The sequence below is a fragment of the Mesoplodon bidens genome, assembly GCF_964165515.1.
Source record: "Mesoplodon bidens genome assembly, chromosome: 1".
Classification (NCBI taxonomy): Eukaryota; Metazoa; Chordata; class Mammalia; order Artiodactyla; family Ziphiidae; genus Mesoplodon; species Mesoplodon bidens.
Window position 1 is genome coordinate 162950646 of NC_138176.1, and position 20986 is coordinate 162971631.

The 20986-nt window shown below is 40.4% G+C and overlaps 1 protein-coding gene across 5 annotated transcripts in view; it reads left to right on the top strand.

Annotated features, from left to right (window-relative positions):
* Positions 1-20986, top strand: part of DYDC1 (DPY30 domain containing 1) — a 69280-nt gene that overhangs the window by 13321 nt on the left and 34973 nt on the right. For 3 of the 5 annotated variants that reach the window (XR_014015086.1, XM_081224568.1, XM_081224569.1), the window contains exons 5-6: positions 2052-2108; positions 2589-2690. Coding sequence is in view for 4 of the 5 variants with exons in the window: in XM_081224568.1 (XP_081080694.1) it covers positions 2052-2108; positions 2589-2690 (159 nt within the window). In the remaining variant the exon portion in view is untranslated. The other 2 variants (XM_081224571.1, XM_081224570.1) reach the window with 2 other exon arrangements.

A 20986-nucleotide genomic window follows, 5' to 3' on the forward strand; every position in this document is an offset into this window, starting at 1 on the left:
TAAAAAGTAGGAAGGGTAAATGAAATTTTTTTAAAAGATGAGATTTAATTAATTAGTTAATTTTTTAACTCGAGATAAATTCAATTCTTCTCATCAGTGTACTATGCTCATCATTCTATAATAAGAGATTAATCTACTAAGAATTGTTCTTTACAAAGTGAAATCATTTAGTCCTGTTGTAGCCCAAGTGTCGGAAAACTACTTTTGTGAGTCAAAAAGATGAGATTTTAAAAGGATAAATTCAAATCTCTGTACATAGTTTTAAAAAACACCGATGCTGATCTATCTATCTTTGTCTGAATATGGTAGGACACATGGATACCAATGCATGCACACACACGTAAATGCATACCCCCTTCCTCTTCAGTTAAGATTCTGTGATCTCAAAAGAAAGAAGAACCAGAATACATCAAGAAGATGGTGATCAAAATAATAAGAGAGTTGAAAGTATTTTTTATTGAGATGCCTGATAGCTGTATCTGAGTGCTGGGAAGTCTGATTTATAGAAGGGATTGGCTCCAGAGGGTCCCATTCATGTTACTCTATGGCCATTACCAGACTATGTGACCAGAGCCACAGTAGCTTTAATAAGTCATATTCCTACTGGCTTATCATCCCTCTCTTCCCTGCAACATACTGCTGCTTGACCCCTTGCTCAGAGACAAATTCATCCACGTCTTTTTGTCCTCGCCTTTTTATGGCTTCAGAGACATAACTTAAACTATCAGTTGCAAAAGGAAATTTATTGGAAGGATCCTGGGTTGAAGAAAGGGTTTTACAACTAAATTGTGAAGGGCTCTGGTTGAGTTGGGTCTTCCAGACCTTTGGGAGCAAGAGAATCAATGCTGCCAGGGCTCTTACCTCTGCTGTTGTCTCTCACTGTGGCCTGGTTTGCTGCACATGGGTGAGGATCACGGTCCTTAATAGTTCCTGGGTCTTGTAATGTGGCTCCTACTGTCTGAGAGGAATAGATTCCTTTCTTTTGGGTTTCAGTTAAGAAAAGAATCTCGGGGAACGATTCTGACTGGCTTAGTTTGTGTCAAGTATCCATCCCTTGGCTGGTCAATGGAGTCCTGTGAGAATATGTGTTTCCCCACCAGAGCCATGTGGTTGTGGGATAAGACATGCCCAGGAGAAGGGAATGATCTTGAGAAAGCCATATATGTACGATATATGTCCCCAATAATCAGGGTGACTGTATATATGGTCACAAGATCACTAATCTTTTTTTTTTTTCTTGCGGTACGCGGGCCTCTCACTGTTGTGGCCTCTCCCGTTGCGGAGCACAGGCTCCGGACGCGCAGGCTCAGCGGCCATGGCTCATGGGCCCAGCCACTCTGCGGCATGTGGGATCTTCCCGGACTGGGGCACAAACCCGTGTCCCCTGCATCGGCAGGCAGACTCTCAACCACTGCACCACCAGGGAAGCCCGATCACTAATCTTTGAACAGCTGAAATGAATCAGCTCAGGAGCAGTTAGGTCAGCCTCCTGCCTTAGAATGAAAAGATAGAGGCCACAGCAAGGTTTGGCTTGGTTAGCACATTCTACGTTTTCACATTCAGAAAGCAGTCTCCCATGTGTTCAGAGCATTATAGAGGGCATTGTCCAGGTACTGTGGAGAGGTGTCATGGATTGGATAGTGCCTTGGGCCAGATTAATTCCCTCAGAAATATTTGCTTCTTTTTTACTATGTATAAAATTCTACATAACTGTCAGTTCTTTCAAAATCTCATATTCTAAGAGTTTATTAAAATTATTATTTTGTCACTTTTCAAATTTGCTAGTAATTTGGCTTCAGGGTTAGTGAAATAGTCAGCCTTTTTCATTTATTAAAAAGTTCTATTTAATTATAGACAAAACATCGTAGTCACCTCTTAATAGAGTATTAAATGAGACTGTATCTGCAGTTTTGTATTCACATTGGTCATTTAAGAGGTCATTTTTGCTGTTAAATTGATCATAATGTAAAAATAAAATGCTTGAAAATTAAACATGGAATCAAAATGAAAAGTATATTCAAAGTATTTTTCTTCATTTTTATGTATTATAGGAGTTGAGAATGAATATGGAAAATATAGCTAAGGGTGAAGATATTTCACATGGAGAGGTGAGAAGAAAACGTTACTCTATATTATGGGAAATGAATAAGTATCCTGGAATGTAAAGCTTAATTTTGATGCATCAATAGCTAAATTTGTAATAAGGAGATTATCAAAACTGATAGTCCAAATACATAGTCTAGTAATAACAAGTCACAAACGTGATGTGCTTTAAAGCAAAATCTCAAAGTGGGTAGAACTGGGAGATTCGGTTTGTTTTTGTATTTTTAAAAAACAGAATATTGTGAGGTTATTGACCACATGATTACATGCAATGATATGTTTTAAATTTCCGATGTATTTTTTTAAACACGTTTTTGCGTTTATTCCTGGAATTCTCTTGTCATTAACAGGTATTGGTTCGTTCTATTAACTGACAATGTTGAATTTTGATGTTGTAATACAGAAGTGTCTTAGCAAAACTGAAAGCAAATTAATGTATTAATCTCAAAATCATTTGAAAGTGAAAATGAGCTCTATGATTGTAGGATGGAGCCGACTCAGGCAGAACACTAGCTGAAATTAGTGATCGATATGGAGCGCCGAACTTGAGCAGAGTGGAAGAACTTGATGAACCGATGCTATCTGATGTGAGTATCCTTAGGAAAGTGTTTTGTGAAAAGCAGATTTTTTTTTTTTTTTTTTAACTTTGGGAGAGCCTAGTGTATCTCAGGCCAAGGTTGGATGGCAAAATGGGCCTTTTGTTTCATAGAAAGAAAACCAGTGTTCTGGGTGCTGACTTATCCCTAATTGGCCTTCTGCCCTTCTGTGCACTGTGCTACTGGCCCTGAGGGTGAGAGTGGGCACTTGTCTGGCTCCACACAAATGTGTGGGCACTGATGGGGAGGTCACTGGGCATTAATGTGGAGGGAGCAGTGTGCCCTCCTGTGTAGAGGGTGATAGGTATATTTGGAAATGAGCCTTTGAAAATTTCAAAATCTCTTCAAAATATGTATTTAGAATCGTGGTGAAATACATAATCTTTAAATTAAATTTTGGGGGCCAGCATTTTGGTTCTCAGTAGCAAACCGTGGAGCCAAGTAAATATGCTAATGAGAGTGCATGCTTTTAAAGTATATAAGTCCATTTGCTTATTTAATAAACATATAGTGTTTCCTATGCACCGCATAAATTGTGCCCGATGCTTTTATGACTGAAAACAGGTCCTTCTTGACCTTGTCCAGGGAAGAAACAGACAACTGGACAAGCAATTGATAGTCATTGTTAGAGTGAGCAGGTGATGTCTGGTCCAGAGCATTATGCTTGGAGAGCAAGAGGAGGGGCTGTTGATGACAGGCCCATCAGCAGCTGTAACCCGGAACTGCCCTGGCAGAGGGCTGCACTGAGTCACCTGCATCAGTGGGCACTGACAAAGCGGGACAGCCACCCAGTTGAGGACCCTTAGTCAGGGAAGGCTTCCTGGAGGAAGTCAGCTTTGTCACTCAGTGGTGGGATGGGAGGCTGGGAAGGGGAGAAGAGAGAGTGGGAGACAGGGAGAGATCAGAGCTGAGGCAGTGGAGAGCAGGGGCCAGACCATGAAAGGACTTGTAATCTGTGCTCAGACGTTTATATTTTATCCTAAAGGCAGTGGAGGCCAACATCAGAACTGTGTTTCAGGAAGGCCATCTGGCTATAGCGTGTAGAAGAGAATGGAGTGATCGATTTGAGGAGACCCACCGGGAGGCTATTTGTAATCTACAGAGAGATGGCACAAATGGCCTGAAGTAGTGAGTGGTGTTTTTAAGAGCTGTTCAGAAAGTGGAGCCACGAGGATTTGGTGCTAATCAGTCAGTGGATACATTTTTATTTAATGGCTGCTGTGTTTTGGTACCATGCAGGGAGCTAGAAAATACCAGTGAACAAAACAGATAGGGTTTCTGCCCTTTGGGGACCATGGGCCGGTGGGGAAGGTGGTCTGAGAGGACAGAGCAGGGAAACCTGACCTAGCCTGGGTGAGTCTTCTCCAGTTTAAGGAATTAGCCTGAGATGAGCCCAGTGGATGGAGAGAGCAAGATGCTTTCAAGGAATGCAAATAGTCTGGTATTTTGGCTGAGTTGTATGGAGCTAGGAGAATGGTGTGATTTGAAGCTGGAGAAGTGGATAAAGGCCAGATCACACTGGGCTCTGTGTGTCCTCTTAAGGATTTTGGATTTATGTGCAATGGGAGTCATTGAAAGGGTTTATGTAAGGATTAGATATGTGTTTTTAGAAGGTGGAGAGAGGATCTGAGTGGACAGGAGTGGAAACAGGAGACCACTTAGGAGGTTATCACAGTCATCCAGATGCAAGATGACCAGGGCTAGGACCAGACAGCAGAGATGGGGACAGCTGAGTGGATTTGATATCAGCTGGGAAGATAAGGGAGAGAAAGAAATCAAGGATGAAGCCCAGATTTCTGCCTTGGGCAACTGGACTCTTCACCATTTTTTGAGCTTTAACATTTGTTAAATTGAGGAACATATGAAGAGAAAGTAGGTTTTGTGAAAATGATGTCTTCAGTTGTGGACATGTTGATTTCAGGTCACTCTGAGGTATGCAGGTGAAAATGGCCAAAGACCCCTTGAAGTATGTTATGGGTCTGGAGGAAGGGGAGAGGACCAGGAAGGAGAGATGAATTCAGCAGTCATCAGCATATATGCTAAGTGAAGCTAGGAGAGTGAGTCAGGTTACCTGGCTCACATGAGAAATTTCAACATTTAAGGGGTGCATACAGGACCCCTGCAAGAAGGATACAGATAACAGTAAGAGAGAATAGGAAGAGAAGTAGAAGAAAGGATGGGTTGGTAAATACATTGAGAACACAGTTAAATTATTATTATATTGACTTTGGATTTTATTTGAAATAATCTGAAACTATCAAAAAGCTTCATTTACATAGTCACATAGAAGTTACCTAAACTTAAATTTTCTATGGCTTGTACATTTCACAGTTCTAGTTGTATTAAAGCATATTTACTTTTTGTTTTTAGGTTGCATTAAACATTGATCAAGATTTGTAGGATCAACCAACCAAAGAACAATAAAATTTTCTTCTTCTTTCAAGTTTCAAAATAGGTGGTCCCCAATTGTTTTTTTCCCTCCAAACTTGAACTCTGCTTTTCCTCCCTCTAAAGACAGCTTTATTAATGGGCTTCAAGAGTGGCCTTAAAATATTGTTTTGATTACTTGTATGACACCATTTTGATTACTTGTATGATGCCAGTGATAGAACAGGAGAGAGTGTTTCCCAAAGCAACCAAAAGGGGCAAATGGGAGACGAGCTGAAATGAATGTGTGCATCTATGTGAGAACAAGATTGCCCGAGTTGAAAGTTACTGGTTCTATGAGAAGTGAAAGAGGCTGTCACTGTGTAGAGCTCAGAACTGTCAACATGCTTTAGAGATGGTGGTTCCTCCTGGTAGTGCACTGCAAAGATTCCCCCAGTTTGCTGGGAAGTGATGCTTTGTAGTACCACTTAATCCATGCTTATTGATGGGGCTGGGATGGGGAGGGAAGCAAAGGTCCCAGGGACAAGGTAGCATCGTTTTTTCTGGAACAGTCACTGGGCAGAGGGCCTGTGCTGCTGTTGAAAGGAAGATCTTAGTGGACACAGGCCATGCACGGTGCTTCCTTCAGTGGATGCTGGGTGGTCTGTGGACCTTGACTGTACTCTTGGCCTCCTGGAGGTTTCAGGTCTAACTTTGAGCTTTAGGGAGAACTTTGCTTCTTTTATAAAATTCTTCCAAAGCTAAGTCTATGTTATGAGTCCTTTCTGTTCCTTAAGGAATGGTGGAAGCATAAATGCCAGGAAGAGGCTTCTTTAAAAAAAAAAAATTCTGTTTTTATAACATACCTTTCCCGAGGCAGTGAGAACAGAACAGCCTAGTTGTTTAAATGGGAAAAGAAAAAGGGAAAAAATAATGGGAAAAATAACTATTTAATTAAAAGAAATGTTATATCAGTTCTGTACATTTTTTAACAAGGTTTTTTTTTAAAATTTTATAAATTTATTTATTTTTGGCTGCGTTGGGTCTTCATTGCTGCACGCGGGCTTTACTCTAGTGTAGCTAGCAGGGGCTGCTCTTCGTTGTGGTGGGTAGACTTCTTATTGCGTTGGCTTCTCTTGCTGCGGAGCACGGGCTCTAGGTGCGCGGGCTCAGTAGTTGTGGCTCACAGGCTCTAGAGCACAGGCTCAGTAGTTGTGGCACACGGGCTTAGTTGCTCCGCGGCATGTGGGATCTTCCCAGACCAGGGCTCGAACCCGTGTCCCCTGCATTGGCAGGTGCATTCTTAACCACTGTGCCACCAGGAAAACCCAGTTCTGTACATTTTTTTAATACCTCTTTATTGGAGTATAATTGCTTCACAATACCATGTTAGTTTCTGTTGCACAACACAGTGAATCAGCCATATGCATACATATGTCCCCATATCCCCTCCCTCTTAAGCCTCCCTCCCACCCTCCCTATCCCACCCCTCTAGGTCACCGCAAAGCACCGAGCTGATCTCCCTGTGCTATGCTGCTGCTTCCCACCAGCCAACTATTTTACATTCAGTAGTGTATATATGCCGATGCTACTCTCACTTTGCCCCAGCTACGACCTCACACCCCATGTCCTCAAGTCCATTCTCTATGTCTACATCTTTATTCCTGCCCTGCAACTAGGTTCATCAGTACCTTTTTTTTTATATTCCATATATATGCGTTAGCATACGGTATTTGTTTTTCTCTTTCTGACTTCCCTCTGTATGACAGACTCTGTCCATCCACTTCACTACAAATAACTCAATTTTGTTTCTTTTTATTGCTGAGTAATATTCCACTGTATATATGTGCCACATCTTCTTTATCCATTCATCTGTCAGTGGACACTTAGGTTGCTTCCATGTCCTGGCTTTTGTAAATAGTGCTGCAATGAACATTGTGGTGCATGTCCCTTTTTGAGTTATGGTTTTCAGGGTATATGCCCAGTAGTTGGATTGCTGGGTCATATGGTAGTTCTATTTTTAGTTTTTTAAGGAACCTCCATAGAGTTTTCCATAGTGGTTGTATCAGTTTACATCCCCACCAACAGTGTAGGAGGTTTCCCTTTTCACCACACCCTTTCCAGCATTTATTGTTTCTAGCTTTTTTTTTTTTTTTTTTTTTTTTTTTGCGGTATGTGGACCTCTCACTGTTGTGGCCTCTCCCGTTGCGGAGCACAGGCTCCAGACGCACAGGCTCAGCGGCCATGGCTCACGGGCCCAGCCGCTCCGCGGCATGTGGGATCTTCCCGGACCAGGGCACGAACCCGCGTCCCCTGCATCGGCAGGCGGACTCTCAACCACTGCGCCACCAGGGAAGCCCTCTAGCTTTTTTGATAATGGCCATTCTGACCAGTGTGAAGTGATACCTCATTGTAGTTTTGATTTGCATTTCTCTAATAGTGACGTTGAGCATCTTTTCATGTGCCTCTTGGCCATCTGTATGTCTCCTTGGTGAAATGTCTATTTAGGTCTTCCGCCCATTTTTTAACTGGATTGTGTGTTTTTTTTGATACTGAGCTCCATGAGCTGTTTGTATATTTTAGAGATTAATCCTTTGTTGTTTCATTTGCAAATATTTTCTCCCATTCTGAGGGTTGTCTTTTTGTCTTGTTTGCTGTGCAAAAGCTTTTAAGTTTAATTAAGTCCCATTTGTTTATTTTTGTTTTTATTTGTTACTCTAGGAGGTGGGTCAAAAAAGATCTTGCTGTGGTTTAATTCAAAGAGTGATTTTTCCTTTGTTTTCCACCAAGAGTTTTATAGTGTCTGCTCTTACATTTAGGTCTCGAATCCATTTTGAGTTTATTTTTGTGTATGGTGTTAGGTAGTGTCCTAATTTCATTCTTTTACATGTAGATGTCCAGTTTTCCCAACACTGCTTATTGAAGAGGTTGTCTTTTCTCCATTGTATGTTCTTGCTCCTTTGTCATAAATTAGGTGCCCATATGTGCGTGGGTTTATCTCTGGGCATTCTATCCTGTACTGTTGATCTATATATCTGTTTTTGTACCGGTACCATACTGTCTTGATTACTGTAGCTTTGTGGTATAGTTTGAAGTCAGGGAGCCTGATTCCTCCAACTCCGTTTTTCTTTCTCAAGATTGCTTTGACTATTCGGTGTCTTTCGTGTTCCCATACGAATTGTAAGTTTTTTTGTTTTAGTTCTGTGAAGAATGCCATTGGTAGTTTGATAGGGATTGCACTGAATCTGTAGATTGCTTTCGGCAGTTTAGTCATTTTCACAATATTGATTCTTCCAATCCAAGAACATGGTATATCTTCATCTGCTTATGTCATCTTTGAATTCTTTCATCAGTGTTTTATACTTTTCTGAGTACAAGTCTTTCGCCTCCTTAGGCTGGTTTATTCCTAGGTATTTTATTCTTTTTGTTGCAGTGGTATATGGGAATGTTTCCTTAATTTCTCTTTCTGATTTTCCGTTGGTGTATAGGAATGCAAGAGATTTCTGTGCATTAATTTTGTATCCTGAAACCTTACCAAATTCATTGATTAGTTCTAGTAGTTTTCTGGTGGCATCTTTAAGATTTTCTATGTATAGTATCATGTCACCAGGAAATAGTGACGGTTTTACTTCTTCTTTTCCAGTTTGTGTTCCTTTTTATTTCTTTTATTTCTTTTTCCTTTTATTCCTTTTATTTCTTCTCTGATTGCCGTGGCTAGGACTTCCAAAACTGTGTTGAATAAGAGTGGCAAGAGTGGACATCCTTGTCTTGTTCCTGATCCTAGTGGAAATGCTTTCAGTTTTTCACCATTGAGTGTGATGTTTGCTGTGGGTTTGTCATATATGGCCTTTATTATGTTGAGGTAGGTTCCTTCTGTGCCCATTTTCTGGAGAGTTTTTATCATAAATGGGTGTTGAATTTTGTCAAAAGCTTTTTTCTGCATCTATTGAGATGATCATATGGTTTTTATTCCTTAATTTGTTAATATGGTTTATCACATTGATTGATTGGCATATATTGAAGAATCTTTGCATCCCTGGGATAAATCCCACTTGATCATGGTGTATGATCCTTTCAGTGTGCTGTTGGATTCTGTTTGCTAGTATTTTGTTCAGGATTTTTGCATCTATGTTCATCAGTGAAATTGGTCTATAATTTTCTTTTTTTTGTTATATCTTTTTCTGGTTTTGGTATCAGGGTGATAGTGGCTTCATAGAATGAATTTGGGAGTGTTTCTCCCTCTGCAATTTTTTGGAAGAGTTTGAGAAGGATTTGTGTTAACTCTTCTCTAAATGTTTGATAGAATTCGCCTGTGAAGCCATCTGGTCCTGGACTTTTGTTTGTTGGGAGATCTTTAATTATGGTTTTAATTTCATTACTTGTGATATGTCTGTTTATATTTTCTAATTCTTCCTGGTTCAGTCTTGGAAAATTGTACCTTTCCAAGAATGTGTCCATTTCTTCATGGTTGTCCATTTTATTGGCATATAGTTGTTTGTAGGACTCTCTTATAATCCTTTGTATTTCTGCAGTGTCAATTGTGATTTCTCCTTTTTCATTTGTGTCCTCTCCCATTTTTTCTTGATGAGTCTGGCTAAGGGTTTATCAGTTTTGTTTATCTTCTCAAAGAACCAGCTTTTAGTTTTATTGATCTTGGCTATTGTTTTCTTCGTTTCTATTTAATTTATTTCTGCTCTGATATTTATGATTTCTTTCCTTCTACTGACTTCGGGTTTTTTTTGTTCTTCTTTCTTTCGTTGTTTTAAGTGTAGGGTTAGATTGTTTATTTGAGATTTTTCTTGTTTCTTGAGGTGAGATTGAATTGCTCTAAACTTCTCTCTTAGAACTGCTTTTGTTGCATCCCATAGGTTTTGGGTTGTCGTGTTTTCATTGTCATTTGTTTCTATGTATTTTTAAATTTCTTCTTTGATTTCTTCAGTGATGTCTTGGTTATTTAGTAGCACACTATTTAGCCTCCACATATTTGTGTTTTTTACAGGTTTTTTTTTCCTGTAATTGATTTCCAATCTCATAGCGTTGTGGTCAGAAAGGATGCTTGATACGATTTCAGTTTTCTTAAATTTTCTGAGGCTTGATTTGTGACCCAAGATGTGATCTCTCCTGGAGAATGTTCCATGTGCACTTGAGAAGACAGTGTATTCTGCCACTTTTGGGTGGAATATTCTATAAATATCAATTAAATCTATCTGGTCTACTGTGTCATTTAAAGCTTCTGTTTCCTTATTTATTTTCTGTTTGGATAATCTGTCCATTGGTGTAAGTGGGATGTTAAAGTCCCCTACTATTATTGTGTTACTGTCGATTTCTCCTTTCATGGTTGTTAACATTTGCCTTATGTATTGAGGTGCTCCTATGTTGGGTGCATAAACATTTGTAATTGTTATATCTTCTTCTTGGATTGATCCTTTGATCATTGTGTAGTGTCCCTCCTTATCTATTGTAACTGTCTTTATTTTTAAGTCTATTTTATCTGATATGAGTATTGCTACTCCAGCTTTCTTTTGGTTTCCATTTGCATGGAATATCTTTTTCCATCCCTTCACTTTCAGTCTGTATGTGTCCCTAGGTCTGAAGTGGGTCTCTTGTAGACAACATATATATGGGTCTTGTTTTTGTATCCATTCAACCAGTCTGTGTCTTTTGGTTGGGGCATTTAATCCATTTACATTGAAGGTTATTAGCAATATGTATGTTTCTTTTACCATTTTCTTAATTGTTTTGGGGTTTTTTTGTGAGTCTTTTTCTTCTCTTGTGTTTCCTGCTTAGAGAAGTTTCTTTAGCATTTGTTGTAAAGCTGGTTTGGTGGTGCTGAATTCTCTTAACTTTTGTTTGAAAAGCTTTTGACCTCTCCATCGAATCTGAATGAGATCCTTGCTCGGTAGAGTAATCTTGGTTGTAGGTTTTTCTCTTTCATCACTTTAAGTGCCACTCCCTTCTGGCCTGCAGAGTTTCCACTGAAAAATCAGCTGATAACCTTATGGGGATTCCTTTGTATGTTATTTTTTGTTTTTCCCTTGCTGCTTTTAATGTTTTTTCTTTGAATTTAATTTTTATGAGTTTGATTAATATGTGTCTTGGTGTGTTTTTCCTAGGGCTTATCCTGTATGGGACTCTGTGCTTCCTGGACTTGGGTGACTATTTCCTTTCCCATATTAGGGACGTTTTTGACTATAATCTTTTCAAATATTTTCTCACACCCTTTCTTTTTCTCTTCTTCTTCTGGGACCTCGTAATTCAAATGTTGGTGTGTTTAGTGTTGTCCCAGAGGTCTCTGAGATTGTCTTCAATTCTTTGCATTCTTTTTTCTTTTTTCTGCTCCTTGGCAGTTATTTCCACCATTTTGTCTTCCAGCTCATTTATTTGTTCATCTACCTCCGTTATTCTGTTATTGATTCCTTCTAGTTTATTTTTCATTTATTGTATTGTTCATTTCTGTTTGTTTGTTCTTTAGTTCTTCTAGATCTTTGTTAGGATTTCTTGTATTTATTGTCTAGATTTCTTGTATTTTCTCAATCCGTGCTTCCATTCTATTTCCGAGATTCTGGATCATCTTTACTGTCATTACTCTGAATTCTTTTTCAGGTAGATTGTCTATTTCCTCTTCATTTATTTAGTCTTGTAGGTTTTTAACCTTGCTCCTTCATCTGTGACATTTTGTTTTGCCATCTCATTTTTTTTTTTTTTTTTATGAGTGGGGTTGTGTTCCTGTCTTACTGATTGTTTGGCCTGAGGCTTCCAACACTGGAGTTTGTAGGCTGTTGGGTAGAGCTGGGTGTTGGTGCTGAGGTGACGAACTCTGTGAGACCTCAGTACTATGAATATTCCCTGGGGTCTGAGGTTCTCCGTTAGTCCAGTGGTTTAGACTTGGAGCTCCCGCTTCAGGAGCTTCCGCCTGACCATGGGCTTGTGAATCAAGATCCCGCAAGCCGTGTGGGGCAGCCAAAAAAAAAAAAAAAGAGAACAATGACAAAGTAAAAAATAAAATTGGACTAGGAAACTAACAGATATGTTAGAAAGAATGTAAAAATAAAAATATAGATGAATCAACAACCAGAAGGTACATCAGTACCACAACAGTAAAAAAGAGGAGGAAGGAAACGGGAAAAAAAAAAAAAAAAAAACAAGGGCAGGCGGAAGGGGGAAGGCCTTGGCTGTGGAGGGCGTGGCCTAAGCAACAGCAAGGTTTGTGCAGTGGGTGGGGCCAGTGTTCAGGACCCACAGGGCTGGAAAAGGCCCTGGGGGCTGTGGGGGGTGGGGCTTAGGTTCAAGAGACAGAAGGGACACAGGCGTGCCCCCCACCCATGGTCTCGAGGGCAGGGGACCTCACCTGGGAGCCCAGCAGGCTTCCTGGGCTCGAGTGCATGGGGCAAATGCCCTCCCCTCCTCTCCTCTCCTGCTCCTCTGGTCTGGGGTCTGGGAGGGCCCCTCCCGCCTTCCTCTCCTGATTTCTACCCCCCCACCCCCCGGGCTTCCCTCCTATGCCCCCAAGACCAGTGCGGCCGGGGTGCGGGGGCGGGAGGGAGGCCTTGGAGGGCAGGGGACTGGCCTGGGATCTCCGCAGGCTCCCCGTGCCTGAGTGGGTGGGGCAATCGCTCTCAGCTCCTCTCCTGCTCCTCCCAGATGGCCACTCCCACCTGCCTCTTCTGGTCTCCCCGCCTCCGTCCTATGCCCCCAAGGACCCATGTGGCCTGGAGGGGTGTTTGAAGGGCGGGGGATTGGCCTGGGAGCTCAGCAGGCTCCCTGGGCCCAAGTGGGCAGGGCAGTCACCCTCTGCTCCTCTCCCACTCCTCCTGAGGGCCCCTCCTGCCTGCCTCTCCTGATCTCCCTTGCCACCCTCCTATGCCCCCAGGACCCATGCGGCCTGGAGGGGGCTTTGGAGGTGGGGGAAGCAGCCTGGGAGCTCAGCAGACTCCCCGGCCTGAGTGGGCCAGGCAATCGCCCTCTGCTCCTTTCCTGCTCTTCCCGGAGAGTCCCTCCCACCTGCCTCTCCTGATCTCCCCAGCCTCAGGGGTGCTGATCTTGTCTGACGTCCACTTCTCCTCCCCCCTGGGTCCCCCTACGTCCTACCGGTCCACTCTGGGCTTCCTCCTGTCTCCTTGGGATTCAGAGTTCCCCACCAGCAGCCGGCAGGCACCCTAGTTGTGGGGAGATGCTAACTCCTTGTCTTCCCATACCGCCATCTTGACTCCTCTCCAGTTCTGTACATTTTTGAGAAAAAAATCTCAGGTGCCCTGGAGAGATGACTTATGTGTCAGTCAGTCTACCAGGCACTGTGCCCCCCACATGGATGCCCTGCATTCACTTCACCCAGGTAGGAGCGTCAAAGGCAGCAAGAGAGTGTCCTTCAAGGCCTCAACCTCAGCCTATGTGGTACCATTGTGGAGGGCTAGGTGTGGAAGGGAAGGCTCAGAGGGCATCTTGGGCTCAGCACAGCCCATGCTGGTCTGTGAAGGGTGCAGTCTGGCTCTGGGATTTGACAGCAAGAGTCTCTGAGTGTTTGCCAACACTCAGAGTGTTAGTCACTCTTGAAGCATTGTGGTTCTGGGCAGAGGGTAGTCTTGTGTGAAGAGCTCCCAGCCAGAACTGGGCATAAGAGTGAGGAGGTGGAATGGGGTAAGAAAGGAGATGAAATGTGTTCAACCTCTGTCTGGAGAGAGAGCGCTCATGAGGATTTAGCTGGTGATCAGGGTGCCTGGGAAGAGGCTCCTATGCCCCCAAGGAGATGACTCACAGATAGAGCAAATGCCCACTGCCTGCTGGGACTGGGGCAAGCCTGTTGTTTTTGGGCAGACACCTATGCTAAGTCTGGATCTAGGCCTTAGCGTTTTTTGCCAGTGGCAGCAAGACGTATTTTAGACCCACCCAAATGACGGGGTGGGATGGCTCCTGTTCTGGCGGGCTTTTCTGTAGCTGGGTGACATCCTGGTCTTGGTTGAGGTATTCTGGATTTCCCTGTGGATCTAGTTCTTGTGGAAGTTAAGGATAACAGAAGGGGAGGAGGAAATGGATAAAAGAATGGAGAGACCTAAAGGATCTAAACATAGGTAGTTAAACTACATTTCTCACTGCAAAAGGTGAGACAGAACAAACCATCAAAATACAGGTGCACCGAATAGACATTTTTAAATGTATTTTTTTGTTATTGAATGAAAGATTCTTTAAATTCTGTAGTGCTTTACAATTTTCAAAAGTTTCACACAAATTATTTTGTATAATCCCATAATAACCCTTTTAAAAAAAATCCCCTACCCCTATATTGCCTCTCCCCACTGGTAGAACTAGTTTGTTCTCTGTATCTGTGAGTCTGCTTCTTTGTTGTTTTATTCACTAGTTTGTTGTATTTTTTTAGATTCCACATGTAAGTGATAACATACAGTTAAGTAGATGTTTTGGCTGAATCTTGAATGACGGAATTTTTTTTTTTTTTTTTTTTTTTGCCTGCCAATGCAGGGGACACATTAATTAATTAATTAATTAATTAATTTTTGCTGTGTTGGGTCTTCGTTTCTGTGCAAGGGCTTTCTCTAGTTGTGGCAAGCGGGGGTCACTCTTCATCGTGGTACACGGGCCTCTCACTATTGCGGCCTCTCTTGTTGCGGAGCACAGGCTCCAGACGTGCAGGCTCAGTAGTTGTGGCTCACGGGCCTAGTTGCTCCGCGGCATGTGGGATCCTCCCAGACCGGGGCTCGAACCCGTGTCCCCTGCATTAGCAGGCAGATTCTCACCCACTGCGCCACTAGGGAAGCCCGAATGATGGAGTATTAATCTCACTGTTCAGCCAAAGTCAAGGCTGAAGTTATATGTTAACTTCTGAGATACAACGATTTAAAAACTACACTTTTATTAAAATTTTGGTAGTTTAATATTATGGTGCTGGAGCAGTAATTTCTCAACATTTTTAACTGCTATGGAACTTCTGTGGTCACTGTACCACACATTTGTGATACTATGTAAATGTTTATTCTCAGCTAAAATGGAGCAGATACTTTTCAGTACTTTTTTTCTCTAGTATGTTTTTTTCTTTAGACTCTCTATTCTTTGTGTTTGATGCTTTTGGGTACCTAATTCTTCTCCAATCCCATTTTCTTCTCTGTAGATGCTATATTTTTAATTTTGTTTGGATTGAAGATACTTTATCCTGGATATAGCTGTATATGATTTTTTGGGGGTGGTAACAGCTTTATTGAGATAAAGTTCACACACACACAACCACCCATTTAAAGTTTACTATTCATTGGTTTTTAGTACATTCACAGATTTGTGCAACCATCACCACATCAGTTTTAGAACATTTTTGTCACCCCAAGAAGAAACTCCATAGTCTTTAGTGGTCACCATCCCCCGTTCTTCCCTCTAAATTCTAGGCAACCACTAATCTAGTTTTTCTGTATTATTGGACATCAGAAGACACAGTATCTGACCCACTATCAGTAAAGCTAAGATTAACCACTGGGTTAGGGTGATGACAGTCTGTGCTTTCCAAGCTTTTGTGGCTCCCCTTGCAACTCCAGAGTAATTTGTGTGGTGTTACAATATGACCGTCCAATTCTAATCATTTTAATACCAGTTGCTAATTTTTGCTCACATCAAAATTGGCATCGGAATTTGTGAAATGCATTTTGTTAATTCTATATTCATTTTACTTTTATGTCTAGCATTCTTCTGAAAAGCTTTTCTTAATCATTGGGAATTACTGGGTTACTCTAAAATGTAATTCCTCCTGAAAAACAAATGTTTCTTTTCCCTTAATTACTAATGTTAAAAGTAAGGAGTTTTTGAAGTAGTTATGAATAGTGACAGTTTTTCTTTTCTTGCTTTCTTTTAATTGATTGTCATTATGGACTCATGGTATTTCATTCATTTAGTGTTTTTCATTCCATTACAAATATTTTTTTTATTAGTTTCTGCTTTATAACAGAGTGAATCAGTCATAAATATACATCTGTTCCCACATCCCTTCCCTCTTGCGTCTCCCTCCCTCCCACCCTCCCTATCCCACCCTTCCAGGCGGTCACAAAGCACCGAGCTGATCTCCCTGTGCTATGCGGCTGCTTCCCACCATCTAGCTACCTTACGTTTGGTACGGTATATATGTCCATGCCTCTCTTTCGCTTTGTCACAGCTTACCCTTCCCCCTCCCCATATCCTCAAGTCCATTCTCAAGTAGGTCTGTGTCTTTATTCCTGTTTTACCCCTAGGTTCTTCATGACATTTTTTTTCTTAAATTCCATATATATGTGTCAGCATACAGTATTTGTCTTTCTCTTTCTGACTTACTTCACTCTGTATGACAGACTCTAGGTCTATCCACCTCATTAAAAATAGCTCAATTTCATTTCTTTTTATGGTTGAGTAATATTCCATTGTATATATGTGCCACATCTTCTTTATCCATTCATCCGATGATGGACACTTAGGTTGTTTCCATCTCCGGGCTATTGTAAATAGGGCTGCTATGAACATTTTCGTACATGTCTCTTTTTGAATTATGGTTTTCTCAGGGTATATGCCCAGTAGTGGGATTGCTGGGTCGTTTGGTAGTTCTATTTGTAGTTTTTTAAGGAACCTCCATACTGTCCTCCATAGTGGCTGTATCAATTTACATTCCCACCAGCAGTGCAAGAGTGTTCCCTTTTCTCCACACCCTCTCCAGCATTTATTGTGTCTAGATTTTTTGATGATGGCCATTCTGACTGGTGTGAGATGATATCTCTTTGTAGTTTTGATTTGCATTTCTCTAATGAGTAAAGATGTTGAGCATCCTTTCATGTGTTTGTTGGCAGTCTGTGTAGCTTCTGTGGAGAAATGTCTATTTAGGTCTTCTGCCCATTTTTGGATTGGGTTGTTTGTTTTTTTGTTATTGAGCTGCATGAGCTGCTTATAAATTTTGGAGATTAATCCTTTGTCAGTTGCTTCATTTGCAAATATTTTCTCCCATTCTGAGGGTCATCTTTTGGTCTTGTTTATGGTTTCCTTTGCTGTGCAAAAGCTTTGAAGTTTCATTAGGTCCCATGTGTTTATTTTTGTCTTTATTTCCATTTCTCTAGGAGGTGGGTCAAAAAGGATCTTGCTGTGATTTATGTCATAGAGTGTTCTGCCTATGTTTTCCTCTAAGAGTTTGATAGTGTCTGGCCTTACATTTAGGTCTTTAATCCATTTTGAGCTTATTTTTGTGTATGGTGTTAGGGAGTGATCTAATCTCATACTTTTACATGTCCCTATCCAGTTTTCCCAGCACCACTTATTGAAGAGACTGTCCTTTCTCCACTGTACATTCCTGCCTCCTTTATCAAAGATAAGGTGACCATATGTGCGTGGGTTTATCTTTGGGCTTTCTATCCTGTTCCATTGATCTATCTTTCTGTTTTTGTGCCAGTACCATACTGTCTTGATTACTGTAGCTTTGTAGTATAGTCTGAAGTCAGGGAGCCTGATTCCTCTAGCTCCATTTTTCGTTCTCAAGATTGCTTTGGCTATTCGGGGTCTTTTGTGTTTCCATACAAATTGTGAAATTTTTTGTTCTGGTTCTGTGAAAAATGCCAGTGGTAGTTTGATAGGGATGGCATTGAATTTGTAGATTGCTTTGAGTAGTAGAGTCATTTTCACAATGTTGATTCTTCCAATCCAAGAACATGGTATATTTCTCCATCTATTTGTATCATCTTTAATTTCTTTCATCAGTGTCTTATAATTTTCTGCATACAGGTCTTTTGTCTCCTTAGGTAGGTTTATTCCTAGATATTTTATTCTTTTTGTTGCAATGGTAAATGGGAGTGTTTTCTTGATTTCACTTTCAGATTTTTCATCATTAGTATATAGGAATGCCAGTGATTTCTGTGCATTAACTTTGTATCCTGCTACTTTGCCATATTCATTGATTAGCTCTAGTAGTTTTCTGGTAGCATCTTTAGGATTCTCTATGTATAGTATCATGTCATCTGCAAACAGTGACAGCTTTACTTCTTCTTTTCCAATTTGGATTCCTTTTATTTCCTTTTCTTCTCTGATTGCTGTGGCTAAAACTTCCAAAACTATGTTGAATAAGAGTGGTGAGAGTGGGCAACCTTGTCTTGTTCCTGATCTTAGTGGAAATGGTTTCAGTTTTTCAGCATTGAGGACGATGCTGGCTGTGGGTTTGTCATATATGGCCTTTATTATGTTGAGGAAAGTTCCCTCTATGCCTACTTTCTGCAGGGTTTTTATCATAAATGGGTGTTGAATTTTGTCGAAAGCTTTCTCTGCATCTATTGAGATTATCATATGGTTTTTCTCCTTCAATTTGTTAATATGGTGTATCACGTTGATTGATTTGCGTATATTGAAGAATCCTTGCATTCCTGGAATAAACCCCACTTGATCATGGTGTATGATCCTTTTAATGTGCTGTTGGATTCTGTTTGCTAGTATTTTGTTGAGGATTTTTGCATCTATGTTCATCAGTGATATTGGTCTGTAGTTTTCTTTGTGACATCCTTGTCTGGTTTTGGTATCAAGGTGATGGTGGCCTCATAGAATGAGTTTGGGAGTGTTCCTCCCTCTGCTATATTTTGGAAGAGTTTGAGAAGGATAGGTGTTAGCTCTTCTCTAAATGTTTGATAGAATTCGCCTGTGAAGCCATCTGGTCCTGGGCTTTTGTTTGTTGGAAGATTTTTTATCACAGTTTAAATTTCAGTGCTTGTGATTGGTCTGTTCATATTTTCTACTTCTTCCTGATTCAGTCTTGGCAGGGTGTGCATTTCTAAGAATTTGTCCATTTCTTCCAGGTTGTCCATTTTATTGGCATAGAGCTGCTTGGAGTAATCTCTCATGATCTTTTGTATTTGTGCAGTGTCAGTTGTTACTTGTCCTTTTTTATTTCTAATTCTGTTGATTTGAGTCTTCTCCCTTTTTTTCTTGATGAGTCTGGCTAATGGTTTATCAATTTTGTTTATCTTCTCAAAGAACCAGGTTTTAGTTTTATTGATCTTTGCTATCGTTTCCTTTATTTGTTTTTCATTTATTTCTGATCTGATTTTTATGATTTCTTTCCTTCTGCTAACTTTGGGGTGTTTTTGTTCTTTTTTCTCTAATTGCTTTAGGTGCAAGGTTAGGTTGTTTATTCGAGATGTTTCCTGTTTCTTAAGGTGGGATTGTATTGCTATAAACTTCCCTGTTAGAACTGCTTTTGCTGCATCCATAGGTTTTGGGTCGTCGTGTCTCCATTGTCATTTGTTTCTAGGTATTTTTTAATTTCCTCTTTGATTTCTTCAGTGATCACTTCGTTATTGAGTAGTGTATTGTTTAGCCTCCATGTGTTTGTATTTTTTACAGATCTTTTCCTGTAATTGATATCTAGTCTCATAGCATTGTGGTCAGAAAAGATACTTGATACAATTTCAATTTTCTTAAATTTACCAAGGCTTGATTTGTGACCCAAGATATGATCTATCCTGGAGAATGTTCCATGAGCACTTGAGAAAAATGTGTATTCTGTTGTTTTTGGATGGAATGTCCTATAAATATCAATTAAGTCCATCTTGTTTAATGTATCATTTAAAGCTTGTGTTTCCTTATTTATTTTCATTTTGGATGATCTGTCCATTGGTGAAAGTGGGGTGTTAAAGTCCCCTACTATGAATGTGTTACTGTCGATTTCTCCTTTTATGGCTGTTAGTATTTGCCTTATGTATTGAGGTGCTCCTGTGTTGGGTGCATAAATATTTACAATTGTTATATCTTCTTCTTGGATCGATCCCTTGATCATTATGTAGTGTCCTTCTTTGTCTCTTCTAGTAGTGTTTATTTTTAAAGTCTATTTTGTCTGATATAAGAATTGCTACTCCAGCTTTCTTTTGGTTTCCATTTGCATGGAATATCTTTTTCCATCCCCTTACTTTCAATCTGTATGTGTCTCTAGGTCTGAAGTAGGTCTCTTGTAGACAGCATATATATGGGTCTTGTTTTTGTATCCATTCAGCCAATCTGTGCCTTTTGGTGGGAGCATTTAGTCCATTTACATTTAAGGTAATTGTCGATATGTATGTTCCTATTCCCATTTTCTTAATTGTTTTGGGTTCATTATTATAGGTCTTTTCCTTCTGTTGTGTTTCTTGCCTAGAGAAGTTCCTTTAGCATTTGTTGTAAAGCTGGTTTGGTGGTGCTGAACTCTCTCAGCTTTTGCTTGTCTATAAAGTTTTAATTTCTCCATCAAATCTGAATGAGATCCTTGCTGAGTAGAGTAATCTTGGTTGCAGGTTTTTCTCCTTCATTACTTTAAATATGTCCTGCCAGTCGCTTCTGGCTTGCAGAGTTTCTGCTGAAAGATCAGCTGTTAACCTGATGGGGATTCCCTTGTGTGTTATTTGTTGTTTTTCCCTTGCTGCTTTTAATATGTTTTCTTTGTATTTAATTTTTGACAGTTTGATTAATATGTGTCTTGGCGTATTTCTGCTTGGATTTATCCTGTATGGGACTCTCTGTGCCTCCTGGACTTGATTAACTATTTCCTTTCCCATATTAGGGGAGTTTTCAACTATAATCTCTTCAAATATTTTCTCAGTCCCTTTCTTTTTCTCTTCTTCTTCTGGAACCCCTATAATTCGAATTTTGGTGCATTTAATGTTGTCCCAGAGGTCTCTGAGACTGTCCTCAGTTCTTTTCATTCTTTTTTCTTTCTTCTGCTCTGCAGTAGTTATTTCCACTATTTTATCTTCCACCTCACTTATCCGTTCTTCTGCCTCAGTTATTCTGCTATTGATCCCATCTAGAGTATTTTTCATTTCATTTACTGTGTTTGGAATCGTTGCTTGATTCATCTTTAGTTCTTTTAGGTCCTTGTTAACTGTTCCTTGCATTTTGTCTGTTCTATTTCCAAGATTTTGGATCATCTTTACTATCATTATTCTGAATTCTTTTTCAGG